The sequence below is a fragment of the Alosa pseudoharengus genome, unplaced genomic scaffold (genome assembly GCF_046254945.1).
Source record: "Alosa pseudoharengus isolate Yale_2024_CS ecotype anadromous, Long Island Sound unplaced genomic scaffold, YU_APseudo_1.1 YU_APseudo_1.1_scf_6, whole genome shotgun sequence".
Lineage (NCBI taxonomy): Eukaryota > Metazoa > Chordata > Actinopteri > Clupeiformes > Clupeidae > Alosa > Alosa pseudoharengus.
The window spans coordinates 13902945-13926528 of record NW_027468848.1 but is presented as its reverse complement, the minus strand read 5'-3'; the positions used below and the strand labels follow the sequence as shown (position 1 = coordinate 13926528).

The 23584-nt window shown below is 43.7% G+C and overlaps 1 protein-coding gene across 1 annotated transcript in view; it reads right to left on the bottom strand.

Annotated features, from left to right (window-relative positions):
- Positions 1 to 15456, bottom strand: part of LOC143106811 (transmembrane protein 132D) — a 70851-nt gene extending 55395 nt beyond the window's left edge. Inside the window, exons 1-2 of the mRNA XM_076271288.1 lie at positions 15435 to 15456; positions 12138 to 13107 (exon numbers count right to left, since the gene is read on the bottom strand). Coding sequence (XP_076127403.1) covers positions 12138 to 13107; positions 15435 to 15456 — 992 coding nt within the window. The remainder of the gene's footprint in view (positions 1 to 12137; positions 13108 to 15434) is intronic.
- Between the last annotated feature and the right edge of the window lie 8128 nt (positions 15457 to 23584).

Here is a 23584-nt window from a genome sequence, read left to right as displayed (position 1 = left end):
TGAGATTTCCATTTATTCCTGAAAGTTTCAACCCAGCCATGCGCAACTCTTCGGCAAGCCTCTGGGCTCCTCGCCACTGCCTCCCAACCGCCCCTGGAGACCGAGTGGAGGGATGAATAATTCATGTTGCAGGGCTCATATTTGTGTTCCCTCTTTAACCGGCCCCTTTTTATACACAGCGGCACTCACCTGAGCCTTACGCTCCTCTGAGGCACAGCCGCATATCGCAGACGCAGGGATAATCGACTTATCCTGTCTCCAATTTGAGTTTCGGTGCGTCCAGGAAAAGTTACTAGACAGCTTTGGGTATAATTCCCTATAATGTGATTTTTACGATAATGATCAAACAAAGGCGGCGAGGAATAAAATGTAGCTGTTGATTTCGACGAGAGAGAGCTAAAGAGAAAGACTTCAAAAGGAGCATGCAGGGATAATGGAGAAAATAGATCGCTGCGGTCGGTGACAGGCCATCGTTCACAGAAGCAACTGAAATATGAAGCGTCTCCTCGCACCATCGCAAATCTCTCCGCCCTCGGCCACCAGAGTAATCACACCCCGGCAAACTCCTGTGAGCGACGGCATCTTTAATCAGAATATTTATCGTGCTAGTAAACTTCGGAGGGAAGCGGGAGCCACGCGCATACACAAACTAATGAAATGTTCAAACTAGCCGAGATTAGACTCAACCTGTGAGACATTTTGATTGATTCCACCAAGAGCCGCAGCTGACAGAGAAGGTAATCACTTAGAACGCACACGCCACCACATCACACACTTCATTCCCTTTGAGTCCCACATCACACTCTGTTTAAGTTATCTGATAATCAAGTTCCACCTAACCCCCTAAGATGTTGGATAGTTGTCCATTAGAAAAGTGCGCACGTGTATTCATCTCGTCCACACAGCAACTCCACCAGTCTTTTTCTCGGTACACTTAATTAACCCTCCTGTTGTGTTCGCGGTTCGCGGAAATTTATTTTCTCTCAAAAATATTGTTAACTTATTCTGACTACCATGAGGCTCCTTGACTTTGTTAACACACGGCATCTGAACACACAAAACACATTTTGATCATTTTCATGACAATTTGAGTGTTTTATTTAACTTTAGAACACCCATGTGTATTTCCGGTCAAAAATGACCGGCCATGGCCCCGTACACCGGCGACCCGGGTTCGATTCCCGCCCTGTGGTCCTTTCCGGATCCCACCCCGATTCTCTCTCCCACTCACTTCCTGTCATTCTCCACTATCCTATCTGATTAAGGCCAAAAAAATATATACTTAAAAAAAAAAATGACCGGCCATTAGAAATGAATGGGTGAGAAAATGGTCAGTGTATAAAATTGAGTCCAGGCACATACTTATTGATCATATCCAATATTGCAATTTTACATTATTTGTCATTTTGCAGATTATTCAGAACGACTTGCATGAATTAGAAACAGGTACATTCTGCCGGGAGCAAGTCAGGGTTAAAGGGACACCAGGCAACGTTTTCATGTTAATTAATCATCTTCGTAAGTCATTATGTGGTTAAATGACTCTTTACAGGGCGAATGAAGACTCTCTCGCCCGCCCCTACTGCCTGTAGGAAGAATATCCCACTTGCAAGTTCAGTGTATTGTACCCGCTGACCTTCAGTCTCACAAAGTCTCAGACATCGCGAGAAGCAGGATCAGTTTACATCCTGCATCCCCAGCAGAGAGGCAGGCTAACGAAACGCTAGCGATTGTTGCAAACGTGTAATGGCAGAGCCGGCGAAGAAGCAGCGAAAACACTTGACGGAAGATGCAAAGAAAAGGAAAAGAGCTTCAGACCGAGCGAGGGCTCGCACACGTATCAACACGTACAGACGCTAGGGGGAGCTTCGTAGAGAAAAAGCATCAGGCTTGCCTGGTGTCCCTTTAAGTGGCTGTGGCAAAATGGTGGCAGCTCCATTGATTAAACTAATATCCTTCTGGTGTTCTATTTAGAGACCCATATCCCTAACCACTAGACTACCACCACCCCACCTGCTCTTACACCTGCACGCCTAGTCAAGAATTCATAACCATCCAGGGTGGATCGTTGTCATCATCCTCAACATCATCATCATCATCCTCCAACTCAAAGTAATCAGTAACCCATAATCATAATCGGTAACCCATTATACACTTATCTTATCTTTCTTAACTTCATCATGTTAAGACAAAACCATTCCCATTATCTTCATCATCTAACCTCAGGGTTGCTAGGCATGCCCCAGCATCTGAGGCCTAGTGTAGATGGGGAGAGGTAGTGACAGAGCATGAGAAAGAGAGAGAGGTTTTAAAGTGCAGTTATATGTGGCGTTGGAAGGGAGAAAGAGTTGACTCAGTAAAGCCTTTGTCATACACGACCGCCGGACAAGGTCCATGCAATTAGGACTGGATCTGCAAGTGCTGTAGTTGTATCGGCACGGCCGCATTGACGAGTCGGAGAGAACAACAGCTCTCTGTGCACGAGGACTTTACCAGAAAAGGTGAGCTGCAGCATATTGCCTGTTTGCCCAGCAGAAGTAGCATGTAGGCCAGGCACATAACTGAAGCTTTCCGTTCACTATAATCAATGAATCCGGTTACAGCAAACATTATAGCGGTGCATAGGCTACACTCAAAAATAAAATGAACCAGTCTTCTGAAACTATTTTTACACTGCACAAATTGAACGCTTCCGTTATGAGTCTAGTGTAGCCTGCCTGTAAGAGTTTCAGTTTCACACCACACAGGCACATAAAAGCAACTTATAGACCCTTTCAACAATAAAAACAAAAACAATGCTTGAACGTTCTATTTGGTTCCCAATCTACTTCCTCTGCATTAAGATAACATATGGAATGTTAAAAAGGAAGTTTTGTGGGGCCAACTATGATGCTGATAATGGAACTCTCTTGAAAGGGTCCATACTACTGTTTTTCACAGAAAGAAAAGCACTTATGAGGTGTACAAGGTGTACCGCTGGCGTGTCAGGGCCGTTTTACCACCTCAAACCTCCAATATCTTTCTGTGAACCGAATGCCGCTTCGTCCATTATTCCTTACATCATCAACACACTTCCTCACTAGATGTGAATCTACCTGTGCTTTAATCTACCTGTGCTTTTATTCAGACCTATGCTCACCCGTATTGCACCTGGACTCAGTAGGCCTGCTGGGGGGCTGGCTGTTTCAGATGTCCAGGGCAAATAACTCAGACACGTGTGATGTCCAGGGCAAATAAATCAGACACGTGTGATGTCCAGGGCAAATAACTCGGACACTTGTGTTCACACAGCCCGTCTGTTTGATGTCTGGATCATGTCCAGGGTTCATTGAATGTCTAAAAACAGCTTTAAAGTGCTGCACTATGTGGTGCTGGAAGGGAGAGGGTTGACTCAGTTAAAGTGCTGTACTACTGTATGTGGGGCAGTGTTAGCGGCTAGTGACCTGGGCTAGCAAGCAGTGTCCTTCAGCATGGCAATTACAGTTTTTTTCACAATTGCTAAAACACATTTTTTGAAACCTGCCACCCTTTTCTGAAAACTGTAAGTACAAACCCCAAATCTCAAACTACATAACACAAAACCTCTGACAACCTCTGCAAAACTGAACAATCACCTCAAAGCAGTTGTGCCTGTGCTCAAAACCAAACACTCTCTTCAAATCATTCACCAAGCAGTCAAAATGAAAACACCAATGAGCAGTCATACATCAAATAATGGAAAACACAATGTTCAGGGCAGTTCATATAGCTCCAGGAGTATTTTTTTACAATACAGTACAGTCATTGTTTACAATATACGGTAAATGCATTTTCAAAACAAAAACAAACAAAAAAATACAAAGCAAAAAGATTTCTTTGGATTCAGTGGTTTCAACATGTACTATAAATCCAGTAAAAATAAAGTATTGAGAATGGGGGTTTGTTTTGAGAAAAGGGTGGAAGGTGGTTTCAAAAAATGTGTTTTACAGTTTTTCACAATTGCTAAAACACTAAACCCTATAAACTAAAAAACCTCACTAAAAACTGTATATCAGAAAAGACAGGCATTTCAGTACTGTAAATGAGAAGTACATTGTCTAAAGCCTACAATGTTCCCTGAATAGCTCACTGTTTCTGTCCATTGTTGATATGAACCTGCACTGTTCAGCAACCTGTTTACACTCTGAACTAGCTTGTATTGGTTGTGTCTCATTTGAAACAAGTGTGATCAATTTTGAGTCGTGTTTACAGTAACTTATGGCATTTGTGCTCTCTTTGTGTCCTTTTGCCAATGTGATTACCATTAGGCATCACAATACAAATAATGTGTTTTATTGCATTAGAATGTGCTTAGCGTTTTGCAAAAAGAGTCTATGAGATCTGCAAATTGTGTTTTACATGTGAAAACTGTTTATAGTTTTGCCAAAAGAGTGATCGATTCAAGAAATGTCTTCAGACAACTGAGAATTTGGTTCAGAGAATGGAGTTTAGTGTTTTTGCAATTGTGGAAAACTAACCCTGACTTGTTCTGAAACTGGCCCTTGTAAGAATTGATGTACAGTATGTAAGTCGCTTTAGATGTCAGCCAAATTAATAAGTAAGTACGTATGTGGTGTTGACAGGTAGAGATTTGACTCTGTGGTTCTACGTGGTGGTGAGAGGTAGAGATTTGACTCTGTGGTTCTACGTGGTGTTGAGAGGTAGAGATTTGACTCTGTGGTTCTACGTGGTGTTGAGAGGTAGAGGTTTGACTCTGTGGTTCTATGCGGTGTTGAGAGGTAGAGATTGGACTGTTGTCCTATGTGATGTTGAGAGGGAGGGGGATTGGAAAGTGCTATGTGGTGCTATGCTGTGCTGTGCTGTTTGCTGGCACTAATCCAGTGGCGTAACAAGTCATTGGTGGGCCCCGGTGCGAGAGCGCTACGCGGGCCCCATACCGACATACTTTGGCCCAGGATCATAGCTCTGATACATGCAATACACATTAAGGGTGACTTCAATTGTTTATGCAAAGGGGCTGAGGCACCGAAGTAGTTTACAGATTACAATTTCAAATAAAAAACACACGACTACATAGGATCCATTACATGTAAAAACATTGAAAATTATTTTATTAACAGTCTGCAGGCCAGGGTAATCTAATATTACTGCATTAACATCAACTCGCATGGAATTATGGGAACACTGAATGCGCCTCTTCAACCCTCTGCTGAAACTGCAAGCGTAGATTGCTTGCTTATAAACAAAAACTAAACTAATAAACAGAAACAAAACTTAATGTACCCTAACTTATTTAACCGTGCAGAGACCAAATAAAATCATTCATGTGCATACAATCCCCAATATGCGTGAATTAGGCCATTAGAAGAAGGCCATTTTACGAGCCTTTCGTTGTGCAAAATCGTCAACGATGTTCCCAATATTTAATGCTCTGGCTCTCGTATTTTCAATGGACAGGATAGCTAACCCACTGAGCCTCTCCTGCCCCATGCTGCTCCTTAGGTAGGTCTTAATAAGTTTGAGTTTGGAAAAAGATCGCTCAGCTGTTGCCACAGTCACAGGCAATGTCAGGAACAACATGAGAGCAGTGCACACTTCCCCGAATGTGGATGTTACACTGTCATAATCTACCACCAGCATTTTGGCAAGTTGAAAAATAGATGACTTCTGTGAAATATCTGCTTTAAAGCAAGACCTGAATGAGAGGAGTTGTGTTGGGAATGTCGGTGCAATGTCCCTGCTATAATGGTCTGACAAACGTCTTGCCTTTTCAAGCAGTTAATCATCACCTGCGAGTTGAAGGGTCATAGGACGTAAAGACTCAAACACATGACAAGTTTCCCGCATACTTGCAAATCTTTGGGAGAGCTGACTGATTATGATGTCCAGAGTTGCATTAAATACCTGCACTTTGAAGTATCTCTCTGCATCGGTTAAGCGCTCATCTTCCGATAGTTCGTCAAAGTGACGCTTCACTCTCCGTGCTCTAACATTTTCAAATGTAGCCTACTCTGAACCCCCATTTATTTGCGAGCGTCTGCGCTGTAGCCTTGGCCTGGTCAAAGGCACGCCGGTAGTCAGAAAGGACCTGTATAGGATTTTCCAGCAATTGCATTGCGGGGGTAGCGATGGGCCCCGGGAGGTCACGGGCCCTGGTGCGACTGCACTTGCTGCACCTACTATAGTTACGCCACTGCACTAATCCTAACATATCACTGTAAAAGTAATAGTAGTAACAGACACACACACACACACACACAGACACAGACACACACACACAGACACACACACACACTCACACACACACACACAGACAGACACACACACACACACACACACTCAGACATACACACACAAACACACACACACACAGAGACATACAGTACAAACACACACGTGTGCATACACAAAACCCTCCCACACACACACACAAATCTGTAATCTCCCAGTCATTGGTTTCAAGACCTTGGTCATGGTCACTTTACGAGGAAAAACAGAAAATAATCCAGACTTAATCTCGTTTATATATTTACCATTTTTCTTCTTTTGGTTGCAGTTCCAAGAAAACCAATTTAGCAACAGAAGTAGGTAGTATGTCCCTACATGTGAGTGCAATTGTGTGTGTGTGTGTGTGTTCGGACATCACAGTTCGGTACGAGTTCGGTACAATGGAGGGAAAAGCAAAACCAAAAATGCAGAAAGTTATTGTGCATGTATCAGGCTGTACCACCTAGTGTCATACAGTCTTTTCCCTGAGCTATCTGCAACAGCCTGAAGTGTGTAAAATGTAGGCTAAACGGTACAATAAGTACCCAGACTCCATCTGTAAGTTGTAAACAAAATAAGACAATCAGCTATAAAACTTAAAATAGGCCTACAGCATCTCTTATTTCTGAAAGTGCAAATTACATAGAATAATGATTTTTAAAAATCCACTTAAGCAAGACCTTCGACATCTGTGTTTAGTTGTATATGGAAGGGTCTACAATTTGCCTCAATATTTTTTAGTGTGTGTACAGTAATAATCTAGCCTACTAACTGTGAAAATATCACACTATTTTGCCTTCTTTTAAAAAACGAACTTGCTCCTTTCATTTAATAAACAGACTACAACTAGAAGTCACATGACTTTGCCCTTGGACGTTAACTCACCCTAGCATGGTTTGTTTATTAGCCTGGTTAGCGTTGACACTTACTGTCTATGCACTTAAAGCAACACCAAAGAACTTTCCCTCTGTCGCACGCATGCTATTTGTTTATCCAGCACCGGCTTTGCAAATAATGATGTCCATAGACAAGGTAGAATATGTTGCACGATTTATGAAAGTGCGATGTATTGCGACATCAGATGCAAGTCAAATTTGTAGTTTCTTATGTCTCATTCCATCGAACTACAGATCCGCTACCCGATCTGGCAAACTTACATAGTGCGGTTATAGCCGATAGAGGGCTGTGAAGCGAATGCAGAAGTGCTGTTCACCCTGTTACAAGATGATGAACCACTGAAACGATTTTGGAAACATTATTTTAAGGTACAAAAAGCTCTTTGGTGTTGCTTTAACACTACCAGCTCCTCATGTGAGAAGTTACAAGTTACCCCAACATAAAGGTAATTACCACGCGATTTACATAGCTTTCTGTCATTACGAAATCATTTAATTTAAGCCATAGGTTTTGGCCCTATTTGTATGTGTATCCAAAGGCTGGTGAAGCGCAGGGGAAGTTTTTTTTTTTTTCTCGTTTCAGTGATTGGTAGCCTACATCATCTGGGTGATTGCTTTGAATATGTGTAGCATATTTCCACTCACATACCCAACAACTGCTGAACAACGCCGACACACAGTTTCATCTTATCCACCACTCTCTCGCCTGTACTACTGTAACCGATGTTCTCAAAATTGAGAAGAGACCAGCGGATCCAATGTGTGTCACCACCTTAGTGCTGCTATCTCTGACTGACTCGACCAACGACCTGACAAAAAAAACCTAGGCGCCAATCAGAGCTTCAAAGCTAAGGCGAGGCTACAGATTAGCGTTAGGTGTCGCTAAAGAACTCTCGTAACTCTTGCCACTTAACAGTAATTGCGCATGACATTAATTAATCCGCACACAAGTTTTCTGTATTTTTATACTCTGTATTCTCAAGGGTGCGGGAAGGGGGGTGCTGAGGGTGCTGCAGCACCCCCTGCTGGCAGGAGATAGATTTTTAAAAAATGATTAGGCCTATATATTTTTTTAAATAATTACTAATTCGCTATCTGACATTATTTATATTTTTGTATGTGAAATGATGAGTCAAATAGCAAAAAAGGGTTATGGATAGGTTTGAATATAGGCTACTAAAAATTAACAGTTATAGAGATCAACGTGAACGTGAGTCAGTTAGCCTACTGTAGGCTAAGAACCGTAGCGTGGTTTCAGCTATGTGATAGCGATCAAGTGTGTAGGCCTACGGTTGATATAGGCCTACATATTCTATGCGATTTACTCGTTCAAAAAAAGCATGGATAAGCTGAAAGAAACTAATAAATGTATAGCTAGTGAAATCATTTCACTATCCTAGTCGCTTAGATAGAAATTATTAGGACACATACTTGCTGTAGAGACAACACTTTTTTTTTTATTATTTGCGAGATCATTGCAGCCTGATTATTAGCCTATATTTAAAGCTTATACCAAAGATCCTTAATATGCATTATAGCTTTATCAACCGTCTCTGCTTATACCATGGTCTAGGTTGAAAAGGGTGTCATTTAAAAAGTGATAGCCTATACTACACCTATAAAATTATTATGACGTTGCTTGACAACGCCTGAGTTAGTCCGCTCAGCTGTGACTTATCAACATTCCACATTGCAAAAACAGCTGAAAAAACGAACGATTTTAACTCTAAAACTCATTTAGTATTAATAATTGATTTCATATTTATTTATTTCGTAAGTGACCATGGTATAAACGGGATAATGCCCTTCGATGCGTCCATTAAATAAATGGACTTCGCAGAACCGTCCTCCGCTTCGCATCGGACAGTTCACGCCTCCGCGTCGTCCATTTATTTCTGATAATGGACCCCTCGTCGGGCATTATCCCTTACCTAACATCTCTGGTGTGGTTTTGACGATCAGAAAAGTCAGAAATGTTCCTTAGCTATACTAAATGATGTCAAGTGCGATTCTGTGGGGTTAGGGTGGGCGCAGTGGACTCGGAGTGCTGTCGCGGAACATTGTAATTTGTGGCTGCCCAGGACTTTTCTAAAACTTCTCACTATCACCCGCACACCGCACTAAAATGACGTAGGCTATTTAGCAGTCAAAATCCGGAATATCGTCGGACATTATTTTTGTTATTCAGCACCCCTGGTCAAAAATAGGTTCCCGCGCGACTGTATTCTCCGTGTAAATTCATGCACCGAACCGTGACGCCCGTACCATTTCAGTTCAATACGAATACATGAACCGTTACACCCCTAGTGCGTGTGTGTGTGTGTGTGTATGTGTGTGTGTGTGTGTGTGTGTGTGTGTTGTGTGTGTGTGTGTGTGTTGTGTGTTTTTTGTGTTTGTGTTGCGTGTTTTTTGCATCAGATATCACATATTCACATATTTTCACACATTAGTGATAAGCACAGATTCTCTCTTCTAGACTCATTAAACTCTCATAATCTCAGACAACACTGAGGGATTTCAGCATGACTGTCATCCATGCACTATCCCTGTGGTAGATGCTTTAGGTGTGTGTGTGTGTGTGTGTGTGTGTGTGTGTGTGTGTGTGTGTGTGTGTATGTGTGTGTGTGTGTGTGTGTGTGCAGGCATGATAATCATAAAACAGCAGAGATACGGAAGTCAGGAGCAGAGATGTCAATAGTAATAAGTTTCAACATATCTGAGTTGTGTTGTCGCATACAGTACATAACAGGAATGAAGGTCACTGTGTAATTATCCTCATATCTGTATGCCATGAAATACTGAAATACTATAATTATGAGTGGCAACAACTGCTTCATAGATGTATAGTTTTCTGATAAACAGTTATCACAAGCATCACACTCACACACACCCCCCCCTACACACACACACACACACTTCATTCTTTATTAAAATCCGCAAATGCATATCCAAAATAAGGGATTCAAATATTTCCACACACACAAAGAGACCTATATTACGTAAAAATCCCATTTTCACAGATAACTGTTTGTCACTGGCCCCTATACTGATCAGCAAAACAGCTCCATACCACACATCACACACACACACACACACACATGCACACACACACACACACACACACACACACACACACACACACATATGGTATAAAATTCTCGCCAAAAGTTTTCTGTACCTGTACCAAAGTTTTGTGCTTGTAAGAATATTTTGTGCTCGTAAAAAATATTTGTGTACATGTAAAAATAATTTGTGTCTGTAAAAATATTTTTTGCATGCAAAAATGGTTTGTACATCTTCAAATCCGTTTTGTCACTGTGTAGAAAAAATGTTTGTGAATTTGCGAACGATTTTTGCACGCACGGATTTTCCATTTGCAAGTGCGCATCTGTTTTCTACAGACATGAAACAGATCTACGGGTACGAAACGAATTTACAAGTACAAAACTTTTTTACAAATTTTCCCAAAACAGCCAATCACAGCACTGCTTACTGAACGGACAATCAGCCTATCAACTGTCTCTGCTAACGTTACGTGAAAGCACCGCACATATAACATGGGAAATACAAAGGGAGGAATGACTAGTTGGAAAACACTAACACAATAACTATACAGAACAATTATCATTAATAATAATACTAACCCTGTGGGAACAATAACTCTTAATGAGACATGGTAAACTACCCAATTTCGTGTAAAAGTACAATGGTTAGGGCGTGTGAAATCCGTCTTTTAAGTCCAGAATGAATGGGTCTTTAGTCATAGTCAGCCTAAAGCCACCATGAACTTTTTTGGTCATGTAGCAGTAACTGTTATGTTCTAGCTAGCTTAGGTAACAAGCTAACTTAGCTAACAAGCAAACAGCTCAACTTAACTCTATTCCTTCCCTACTATGAATCTAATATCATTAACTAGAACTAATAAACAGTATAGTTTAAAACGCGAGCACTGGATAGGTAATTAGTAGGTAACAATAGGTAATGGCAGCTAACTGGGCTAGTATTGGCTGGGCTAAGCTAACGTCAAAGATACTGCTTTTATCAACCGTCTCTGCTAACGTTACGTGAAAGCACCGCACATATAACGTGGGAAATACAAAGGGAGGAATGACTAGTCGGAAAACACTATAACACAATAACTATACAGAACAATTATATCATTAATAATAATACTATTGATCCGAATTTTATTAGTTCTAGTTAATGATATTAGAGTAGGGAAGGAATAGAGTTAAGTTGAGCTGTTTGCTTGTTAGCTAAGATAGCTCTTCTTTTTTAAGTGTTTCACCTCTTCTGAACTGTGGTGTTTACATGTACCCAGAGCAGTATTTTCTATGTCCAGCGTTTCAGAAATTAAAGAAGCGAGCTGATCGGCTGACTGGCCGTTCAGTAAGCAGTGCTGTGATTGGCTGTTTTGGGAAAATTTGTAAAAAAGTTTTGTACTTGTAAATTCGTTTCGTACCCGTAGATCTGTTTCATGTCTGTAGAAAACAGATGCGCACTTGCAAATTGAAAATCCGTGCGTGCAAAAATCGTTCGCAAATTCACAAACATTTTTTCTACACAGTGACAAAACGGATTTGAAGATGTTCAAACCATTTTTACATGCACAAAATATTTTTACAGATACAAATTATTTTTACATGTACACAAATCATTTTTACGAGCACAAAATATTCTTACAAGCACAAAACGTTGGTACAGGTACAGAAAACTTTTGGCGAGAATTTTATACCATACACACACACAAACACACACACACACACACAAACACACACACACACACACACACACACACAAACACACACACACACACACACACACACACACACACACACACACACAAACACACACACACACACACACACACACACACACACACACACACACACAAACACACACACACACACACACACACACACACACACACACACACACACACACAACTCCCATCATACACACACGCAGACACAGAGCGAGCAGCTGCGCGCTCACCTGAGAGTGAAGGTGTCCAGCAGCGAAGTGCTCCTGATGAGGACGTAGACGGTGGCGATGTCCGTCTGCTTGAGCGGCTTGGACGACGTCTGAATGAAGATGGCATCCCCCAGACGCAGCTGGGTCACCGGTGCTGCGCCCTGCGTCTCCTGCAGCAGCCGCACGCTGCCGATCCGCGTCATGGGCGTGACAGGGGTGTACTCCGCCCTGAGCTGCACCCTCTCCCTCGCTCCCCTGCCTCCTCCTCCTCCTCCTCCTCCTCCTCCTGCTGCTCCCCCTTTTCCGCCGGCGTCCTGGCACCTGCCCTCCTCGCTGGGCCTGGCCTGGTAGTAGAGCTCCACGTTGTTCCCGCGGGCGGAGGGGGCCTCCATGCTCAGCCTTTCCCGGCTGGAGCTGCCCTCCGCGGGGCTGAACCAGCCGGCAGGGGGTTCCAGCGCGACCAGGCAGGTCCCGCGGCGCGCGCCCAGCAGACACGAGGCGCGCACCTCCTGCGTCTGCCAGAAGGCGAAGACGGTGACGCACGGCAGCTGGTCGGCCGCCCCTCCCGGCTCCCGCTCGCCGCGCTCCCAGGCGCGGCCCGCCACGTAGAAGAGCACGCGCAGCGACGGCGCCAGCGACGTCACGCGGCGGCTCAGCACGTGCCAGCGCACGCGCCAGCCCGCCGCCGAGGCGTCCGGCGAGGGCCGGAACAGCGGCACCGGCAGGCCCAGCAGGTCGGGCGTGATCATGCGCTGCACCCCCAGCGGCCCGTAGGTGACGTTGAGGATCGGCAGGCGAGGGGCGCCCGCCGCCCGGCCCACCAGCAGAGCCTGCGTGCCGCTCCGCATGCTGGAGTTGCGCATGATGTCCTGGCCGGCCTCCTTCAGGAAGAGCGCGGAGTCCGCGTCGCGCACCTGGAAGCCCACGGGCAGGAAGACGGGGAACGGAGGAACGCTGTCCGGGTTGTCCAGCATCTCCTGGCTGTCCAGCTCTGCATGCAGGAGAAAGAGAGATAGAGAGAGAGGAAGTATGAGAGGAAGAGAGAGAGAGAAAGAGAGAGAGAGGAAGAGAGAGAAAAAGAGAGGAAGTGAGAGAGGTAGAAAGAGAGAGAGAAAGAGAGAGAGGAAGTGAGAGAAGGAGAGAGAGAGGACAGTGGTCATGTAAAAGTCAAAGGTCAGTTGGTCCAACAAGACAAGGTAAGTTTATACATTTCATACACAAAGGCAATTCAAAGTGCTTTACATAAACAAAACCAAAGAATAATACATAATGGTAAATAAAAGCGTAAGAGGGCAAAATAAAAATAAAATAAAAGTTTTAAAAGTCACAAAAGTTCAGCAAAGGTCACACAAAGTTAAACTGCTCATGAACAGAGGACAGGTACTGTAAGCCTATTCAACGTTTCTCAGGCCAAGGAACCCTTGGCTGATAAAAACACAGCAGAGGAGAATCCTATTATTCTACATATCGCATACAACATGTGTTATTTATTACACCAAGCCAACAATGTTTATGATGGTCTATAGTACTATTATGTAAAAGTACTTTGTGATGGTGTGTACTGTACAATGCTAATCCGTTAAAAAAAAAAAAAAAACAGATTTGATATATTTTTCAATAGTATTTCTAAAAACAAATTGGGATCAGATCATCTGGTGGACCACCAGCAGTGACTCTGCGGACCCCCTGCAGAGCATCTCTCTGCTACAGCAAGGACAACACCGGATTAGAAACCAGATCCCCTCTGATGCTAAACTGCTACCTAGACCCCTGTTATAGCTCAAATATGATGTGGACTTCTGGCTGTCTTTGTCTTTGGCTGTATTTCGAATGAAATCAATGAGTTTTTTTTTTTAACTTGGTAAATGAAAGTGGACAGGGCCAAATCCCTGCTTGAAGCCACACACAAATTCACGGCTTCAGGTCCATTGAAGGGGCCTTCTACCATATGAGTAAAACACTCAATCGTAATTCGATGTCCAGTACCCGACACTACATCTGACCTCAGGGATTTTGTTGCTCAGTACAATGGTAAGGCAGGGTTCTATACTCTAACCTTTGACCTCGGTCTAAGCCCCAGGGCCTGGGGACAAATAAAAATATGTATATTAAAACGTGTTACAACAGGCTGTGCTACATTTTCCAGGAAATCATTCCTAATGGTGGGGAGGCGGGGGAAATAATAAATATATAATCCAATAAAAACCCAATAAACTGGGGGAAAAGAAGATGACAGGACAGAGCAGTCTGACCCTGATCATTTAGGTGAAAGCCTAGTCGCCCATCCTTTCACTTAATCTGCACGCAATAACTCACGTCAGGGGTGATATTTGAAAAACCTTTTTTGCTTTGATGTTATGTTGTTTGCCTGGAGACTGTTGCCCTGGAAGCCAAGGGCGCCCCACATGCACGCACGCACACGCATAACCTACAGCCATGGTCGTTCTTGATTTAGCATACATGAGATCCAGATATTTACCAGATAATGTTTTAGTGCCCATCTCAAGAATCAGTGGAAGTGCACTTTGAATCGTAGCTCTTAGAGGAGAACGTGTGTGTGTGTGGGGGAGGGGGACTCCAGCCATCTATTGTAAGAAACCTTGGCCCACACATCTATTGTAAGAAGTCTGAGGCACTGTCCCCTATCTGGCTATGGCACCCTGACATGTGAACTCATATATCTGCATCTGACTGTTTACTTTGCACATACACTATGCACAGCATTCTGTGGTGTCAGTCTGGCTGCATGCATGGTCTAAATTAGTGAGACTAGCCACCTTGTGCATGTTTGCACATAGTTTAGGTGCAGGTGAGATACATCTGAATTCTACACCCACTTCCATGCTGGTCAGTTCAGCCCAAGTGGTTGCATGTCTTGCATGTTTGCAAGTGTTTGCAAGTGTTGCATTTGCTTGTTAAGGTTTAGTGTGGTTTTATTTTTAAATTTTTCACGGTTTTACTAACTTTATTTTCTGTTATGTTTTAGTCTAAATGTTGTAGTCTACTGTGTTTTTGTGTGTGTGTGTGGGGGGGGGGTGCGCTAAGCAACCTCATATCCCCATCCCTGCTGCACTTTCTGTTTCGGTGATGCTGCGGGTGCTTTGACTGGCGCGTGCGAGACAGGGGCACATGAGAAGGCGCGGGGGCTCGGGAGCTGTCAGCGCGCCGCAGCGTCGGGCGGGCCTGAGTGTATCAGTGACAGCTGAGGCTCCGAACCAGCACGCGCACTGAGCAGCGCCACGGCAGCGAGCGCAGAAAAACTCGCCCAGGCGGCGATTACACCGCGAGTAATCATGTGGAATTAGCATCTTCACGCACCGAACCGTGACGCCCGTACCATTTCGGTTCAATACGAATACATGAACCGTTACACCCCTAGTGCGTGTGTGTGTGTGTATGTGTGTGTGTGTGTGTGTGTGTGTGTGTGTGTGTATGTATGTGTGTGTGTGTGTGTGTGTCTGTGTGTGTGTGTGTGTGTGTGTGTGTGTTGTGTGTTTTTTGTGTTTGTGTTGCGTGTGTTCCCTCTTCACTCTGCCCTCTCTATTTTTCCTCCTACCTCCTTGAACTTTTTCTCGCTGCTCATGTGTTTTTCTTTTCTTCCCATTTGCTCTCTTCATGTCATGCTCCCCTTCTCTACTCAGCATCAGCTGTCTCTCTGGTGTACCTATGATTTCAAGGCCTCACTTGCCGTGGCCTGCCTGCTATGAAAAATCAACCTCTTCATCTGTTCCCAATGGAAAGTGCGGAGAAGCTTTGATTTGGGCCTAGGGTTAAGGTAAGGTTAGGATAGAGTTAGCTAATAGTTACTTAACAGTGTATTGAGCATTATTAAATAGATAGTAATGGTGATAGTTTTATTCTTATTAGCCTGTGCTGTATAATTATAATTAATACCTATTAATAGTTCATATTAGTTAAACCGCATGATGTTTTTTTTTAAAAAAAAGACAATATATTGACTTCATCCATGCATTTATTGCAGTATATCAAAACATTACTCCACAAAAACTACATTTCATGTGGTCACGCGTCAAGCTGTCCAAAGTAGCCACTTGTTTCTGTTGAGAAAGCCTTGTGTGTCCCACTGAGAGGTGAGGACCTGGCACACCACTGTCTCCGTTTATAACCTCAGGTGCTCTGTGCAGTCCCTGTCACAGTCAAGATCCACACTGTCAATCAAATGCCTTCTGGCTCTGGGTCCCTGTGTACCTCTCTGCGTCTGATGAAGTCCACCGAGCTCAACCTCATGTCATCCCCCATAGACAGAGGGCACTTCCTATTCCACATGACCTTCCTCGACACCATCAAAGGCAAGGGTCTGTGGCAGGATACAAGCTCACCAAATGCCATTTTAACATTTACTGTACATTACTGCTCTTATAAGGTAACTGCTAATACACTGCACATATTCATATTTAATTTATACTACTCTAGACCTCCTTCTGTAAACCAACTGTACACTACTGTCTACACTGCACTATATTTCTTGGCCTGTCTATATACCACCTGTCTATACTTTATATATCACATTGCACTTTTTTGCACATCTGGTTAGACTTTGTACTCTGTACTTGTACTTTGTACTTGTACTCTGCACAATGACAATAAAGTTTAATCTAATGTAATCTAATCTAATTACATTTACATTCATTCATTTAACAGACGCATCTATCCAAAGTGACTTACATATGCAGGGCTCTACACTAACATTTTTTTTCAGGAGCACTTGTGCGCCCAAGTTAAAAAATTTAGGAGCACAGACAAAAATTTGGGCGCACAGTCAGTTCTGTACTTAACTTACACATAATCTAACATTATACTGCAGCTAACAGTTAAACATGCCAGTGCACCAATTGCGAATATTAAGAATGACTGACAACATTTAGGCTACAGGAAAAAGGATTTTAAAGATCAGTGCCTACTTTATTTTCAGTCTGTTCTATTTTCCTACATTTTGTTAATGTAAAATAATATAATACTTTGCCAGATTTGCATTTAGCCTGTATATCAAGTATCCTGCCAAATGTAGGCTAATTTATTTATTTGTGAATCCATCTATAGCTAAACCAAATATGCCCATGGTGACCTATCTGACTGCATACTGCCTAATACTACTACTAAAACAGTCCATTTTCTCTTCCACAAAACCCAACATAGGCTAATCAAGGATATATGTTTTATACTTTTAGTTTTTATTTGAAATATCTGCATTGATGGGGGCAGTAGGCAAACGTTAGACCTACTTTCGTTTTGCACTTCAGCTTGTATTCGGTGTAAACAAACAAGCATGCGTGGAAGCCTGGAGTTGTCAGTAGCGTTCTACCTTTGAATAAAATGGGAGTATTACGGGAGGCTACTTTTGTGCCGGTTCGCTACAGCTATATTTTGCATATTGCAGCCAATACGTCAACTGGGCTAAAAGGCATGTTAGGTTACCTTTCCTTCTCTCACTGCATTCTCTGTGACGTGATTATATGGTTTGCACCAGTAATGTTTCTCGATGTTGCGGTGTATTTTGTAGACAAACATTGACATGGTTAGAAGTCATTCGCACCAGTGCGCCTAAATATTTTTTTGCACTCACACGGCATCATTTTTACTCGCATGTGCGAGTGAAATGGGCGCACTGTAGAGCCCTGATATGTCAATTATATTACACAACAATTGTCCACAGAGCAACTATAGGTTAAGTTCCTTGCTCAAGGGCACAACGGCGGCAGCTGGGAATTGAACCCACAACTTTTCAGGCTACTGCATCTCCTTAGCCACTACCACCGCCCATTTTAATTCACTTTAATTAGGTTATTATTTACCACCAAGTCACATTATTTCATATACTTGGGGGCCAAACAATGTGTGTACTGTACATGTCAGACACTGTCGACCCAGAGGCACTGTGCACATCCTAATCCCTCAACAAAACCCTGTTGACCTCAGGAGCATTTATACCACCAGAGGTCAGAGGTGGGATACAAGTGGATTTAAGGCTATCAACTAAGATCAACCATGGTCAAAGTGCACTTATTTGAGAAATAATTATGTGTCTCAGATAATCTTACTTTGAGGAGGTTTACATGGACATCAATGTTCCAAGATTAGCGTGGTAGCGTGTTCCACCAACGGGGAACAACAGACAAGAAAACCGCCCTGAGCGTACGTGTGACAGAGCCAGACGTCGGAGGAGCACAACAGTCGGGAAGTAAGATTCAATAATCAAATAAAAATGTGGAGTTTTCTGATCTTAGTCGCATTACTGTGGTGAATTGTACATGTGTATCATTTGTTTTCACAGCAAAAACCATTATGGAATTATGGAACGTCGGACGCTAGTGTCTTTAGATTCTTAACCTTGATAAACTGACTCTGCTATGAATGGAATATTCTATTTAACAGTTCAAGTAAACATTATACTCACAATATTGTATGAATAAGGTCAATAGTCAGATTTATGCTGTCCATGTAAACATCATCATGGTCATTTTGCACCAAGTTATTATTTCAGTGCAAAATCAGTGCAAAAAATGCCAGATGCACCGTGTTAATTCTTGGTTGACAATGTCACGAATGTAATTACTACCGGTACATCCTTCTTTCATACACATAGCCTACGTTATAGCCTAACTCAAGGGTGGGAATTCAAGGGAGACCTTGGAGTTGTGTAAGCTGCTTTGTGGTTCCAGTAAAAGTGAATTGGAAAATGTAAGGATTTGACAGTTGAAAGCACTACAAGGGATGACATATTACGCTTTAGTCAAGACAAATGGAGCAGCCTGCGATTCAGAGGCTGGGGGGGGGGGGGGGGGGGGAGTCTGCAGCGACTAAATCTCCCTGTCTGATGACATGGCGATGTACATGGACATCGAACATCGAATCACCTTAATATCACCCCTGTTGTTTTAGGGCCAAAGGAACCACGTTCTAGTTTATACTTACTCTGTCGTACCACACTCAGCAGCGTATTATGAATGGGGGGGGGGGGACATCAATAAAAAGCTATTCTATTTTAAACTAAGCACCTCTCACAGTTGTTAGACTTTTCTAAATCCTAATGTGATTCATGCTTTAGCCATAAACCGTAGATAAGAGCTAAATGATTTGCTGAGCATGTATAATGTAGAGGCCCCGGATGTGAGAAAAAGCAATGCTTTCGTCTAGGCTGGCTGGCAGTTCGAACCTTTCTTTAGATTATACCGATAAGTGGCCAATTTATCTCAGTACTTTTATCCATCACCTATACATGGAGACACTTGACGCGTGAGGAGGGACTTGCCGGTGTTTCTCAGTCACTTTAATGAATAGATGATCTGCTTGCTTCTTTTCACACTGAGGGCTTGCTGTGCTGTTGCAGAACAAGTGCGAGTCTTGACGTTTTGAATGACGGATAGCACTTATTCCCCGACCTATTGCTTTCGCCTGTCTGAGCATCTACAGAAGTGTGAGTGCGGGCGGGTGTGCCCGTCTGAGTGGCTTAGAGTGTTGTGACGGATGTGTGTGGGTGGCAACAAATGCATGAGTGTGCGCATTTGTACTATGTGGGTTTGTGTGTGTTTTGGCAGTTCATGTATACATGAGTGAGTGAGTGTATGTGTGTGTGTGTGTGCGTGTGTGTGTGTGTGTGTGTGTGTGTGTGTGTGTATGATTGTCTGTACCTGTGTGTGTGTGTATGTATGTGTGTGTGTGTGTGTGTGTATGATTGTCTGTATCTGTGTGTGTGTGTGTGTGTGTGTGTGTGTGTCTGTGTGTGTGTGTGTGTGTGTATGATTGTATCTGTGTGTGTGTGTGTGTGTGTGTGTATGTGTCTAGTTCTGTACATGCCTGTCTGGATGTGATCTCCCACACATATCAGAGGGCCACCATTACCCTGTGACCCAGTGGGCTGCCATTACTCCATGACCCAACTCAATTACCCCATGACTCAGCTCCATTACCCAATGACCCAGCTCCATTATGACAGATTACAGATTAGAACTGCAACCCAGCCACCCCCACCAGCAGCAGCAGCATGCCACTAATCAGCATGCCTCCTAAAGACAGGAGGGAGAGACATGGAGATAGAGAGAGAGAGAGAGAGAGGATGAGATAGAGAGATGGAGATAAAGGAAGAGATGGAGAGAGAGAGAAACAAAGATAACAAGTGCAGTTCAGGAGGAGAGGGCACAACCCAAACACAATGTGTGTGTCTGTGTGCGTGTGTGTGTGGGGGGGGCACTTTGTGTGAGTGGGTGTGTGTCTTTGTCTGAGTTTGTGTGTGTGTGTGTGTGTGTGTGTCTGACTATGTCAAATAACACAGAGACACTCTTCTCTGTGTTTGAAATCACTAAGTATCAGCATCTTGTTTCTTAACTTGTGCTTGGCTTAACTTCTCTGTCAGAAACTGAAACGCACGCTGTCACACACTCTACGGGTGGACTGAAACCAATGTGAGTTTTCATAGTCAACTCTGCTCAGCTACCCTTCTGAAAACAGATAAAATCAAACAGGGTTAGCAGCATTTTGCTTCCCAGACTCTGACAAATAAGACATTTGTTTTGGCAAAGAAGTCATACAAAGTATGGAGGGAACATGGGATAAGACCCAGAAATAAAACTAGGTGTCTATGTGTAGACATCTCTCTTTCTCTCTTTCTTTGTCTCTCTCACACACACACACACACACACACACACACACACACACAGAACCACACACATTGTTCTCTTTCAGTTTCGATTGCTTCCCTGAGTTTTTCACGGACAGCAGATCATTGTAGACTACTGTCTCACCCAGGCATCACTGTCGTTGGGACCCCCCTGTAAAGTGGTCTTGATAAATTGGAATGTAATTATACATTACAGCGAGAAAGAGAGAGATAGATAGATAGATAGAGAGAGAGAGTGAGAGAGAGAGAGAGAAAGAGTAACTTATCAATAATGTTTGTGCACAAAAGCATAAGCCGATAGATTTAGTATATGAGATATTTCTGGTGGCACACGTGAATGTCACACAGGCTGACGTAGATTGACTGACGTAGATTTTTAATATCCTTTGGGGCTTTCTTAGCAGAATGTGCCAAGAAAGGTACATTAAAGTCAGCCCCCCCCCCACTCTCTCCCTTTCTATTGCTGTCTCCTTTTTGCTAGCGCTTTCGTCACCCTGCTAAATGGCGATTAAATATAAATCACATCTCTCTGGTGGCAAGCCTCTGTCGTTGTCACACACAGACATTGCATAGTAGATTGCTTCCCACCTTTCCTCAGCCCATACAATTGCACTTCCATCGAACTAACTCAACAAACTAACTCTCTGCCTCACTCTGTGTGTCTGTGTGTGTGTGTGTGTGTGTGCGTGCTTGTGTGTGTGAGTGACTAAACTACCATGGAGCGAACTCCACTATCGACCAAACTGATACTTCCACCCTGACATTATTTATTATTTACAGCAGAGGAAAAATATTAGTTATATACTGCATTTGTAGCTGCTGCATTATCTTCTGTCAGTGATCAACACCTCTGGACCTCGTCACGTCTTTGAGTCAGACGCTGCCACCATGCTGATGCCACTGCAGCATCACTAATGTGCGTTGGGGGAGAGAGATTTGTGTTTCAGCCGCACGCTGACGGGAGCTTGGCAGTGGTCACATCTCTCTGCTCTGCCTTGCTCTGCCTTCTTGTGACAAGCCCCAGCCCTGGGACAGCATCAACAAACAAACAAACAAACAAACAAACAGTAAATGCTCAGGTTTAGGGAAGGTTAGGTCCCCTGTATGTGGCAGTCATCTGTTGAAGAAGAAAGACCAGCGTCGACAGGCAGAACCTACTGACCATGTGCTGATTGAAAAAGATTCTTGGTCAATTTCATTTTTGGTCTACAGTGTTTTGTTTTTTCTGTGCCTTTGTCCCTATGAGTCTGCTTAAGAGTCTGCTTTAGAGTGGGCTGCATGAACTACGATGAGAACGTCGGCACTGAGGACGGTGGAGAGTTTCGCAATGTCCTCATTCTCTCAAGGAAAAGGCTTCACAAGGCACACTCAATGTCCTACCACAGCCACCAACATCTATTCAATACCAAACACTCTGCACTACATACTAATGTTTGTGAGCATGTGCAGCTCAATGAATTATGCATAATCAATCTCCAATATAATCATCCCACAAGCACTAACTCATCCAAATCTTGACATGCACCCCCCCCCCCCCCCACCCCCCCACACACACACAATATAAAAATGAATAAATCTCCACTGGACCTTTATGTGAACATGGAGTTGGGGGGTGTGGCATGATGTATTGACCCTGGTAGATGATAGGCCATTCATCCCTCGGCTACCCTTCCCCGGGGCACCGTGCTCTCAATGGGGGGGGGGGGGGGGGGTGTCTTTCTGTGAGTGAGTGAGTGAGTGAGTGAATGTGTGTGTGTATGTGTGTGTGTTTGTGTGTCTGTGTGTGTCTGTGAGTGAGTGAATGTGTGTGCATATGTATGAGTGGGAATATGTGTGTGTGTGAGTGTGTGTGTGTGTGTGTGTGAGTGTGTGTGTGTGTGTGTGTGTGTGTATGTGTGTGTGTCTGTGTGTGTGTGTGTGTGTGTGTGTGTGTGTGTGTGGCTGGGCATGTGGAGTGCTGTGTCAGGGTGGGTTGACCTGATCCTAAACACACACTAAACATCTCACCTCAGCGGGGTGCTCTGCGCCCTGAAGTCCGAAAGCAAAAACACAGCACCCACCACTGAAAACATACAGGAGTGTGTGTGTACCTACTGCTGCTGCTCAGTTGCCACAGGCAACACCAATCACCATCCTTGGATCCTGGCTTATACAACAGCATGCATTATAGGTGCACTGCATCCATACGTGTGAGGTACATATCTGCTTCCCTCCATTAATGCCTCCTCCAGAGCTTTGTATGTTGTGGTTGTGTTTCCCTGAAAAGGCAAGGAGGCAGGGCTTGAGCGGCTTATGCACTTCATATGGGAATGGAAGTCACCGAGCTCTCCCCTGAGGCCTTTAACCTGGGCTGAAGCCCAGAGATAACGTGCATGTGTGTGTGTGTGTATGTGTGCACATCTGCGTTTTGTGTGCATGTGTTGTGTGTGCCTACATTCATGTGTGTGTGTGTGTGTGTGTGTGTGTGTGTGTGTGTGTGTGTGTGTGTGTGTGTGTATGCACATCTGTGTATATGTGTGCATATGTGTTGTGAGTACCTACATTCATGTGCGTGTGTGTGTGTGTGTGTCTGTGTGTGTGCGTGTGTGTGTGTGCGTGTGTCCACATCTGTGTATTTTGTGCATACAGTATGTGTTGTGAGTGCCTATATTCAGGTGCGTGTGTATGTGTGTGTGTGTGTGTCTACATCTGTGTATTTTGTGCATATGTGTTGTGAGTGCCTATATTCAGGTGCGTGTGTGTGCTTGTCCGTGTGCAAGTGTGTTGGTCCTGGTGTTTTCTTCAGGAGGAGACATGGCAGCGATTGTCACGGCAAAACTCTTCAGATCCGTGT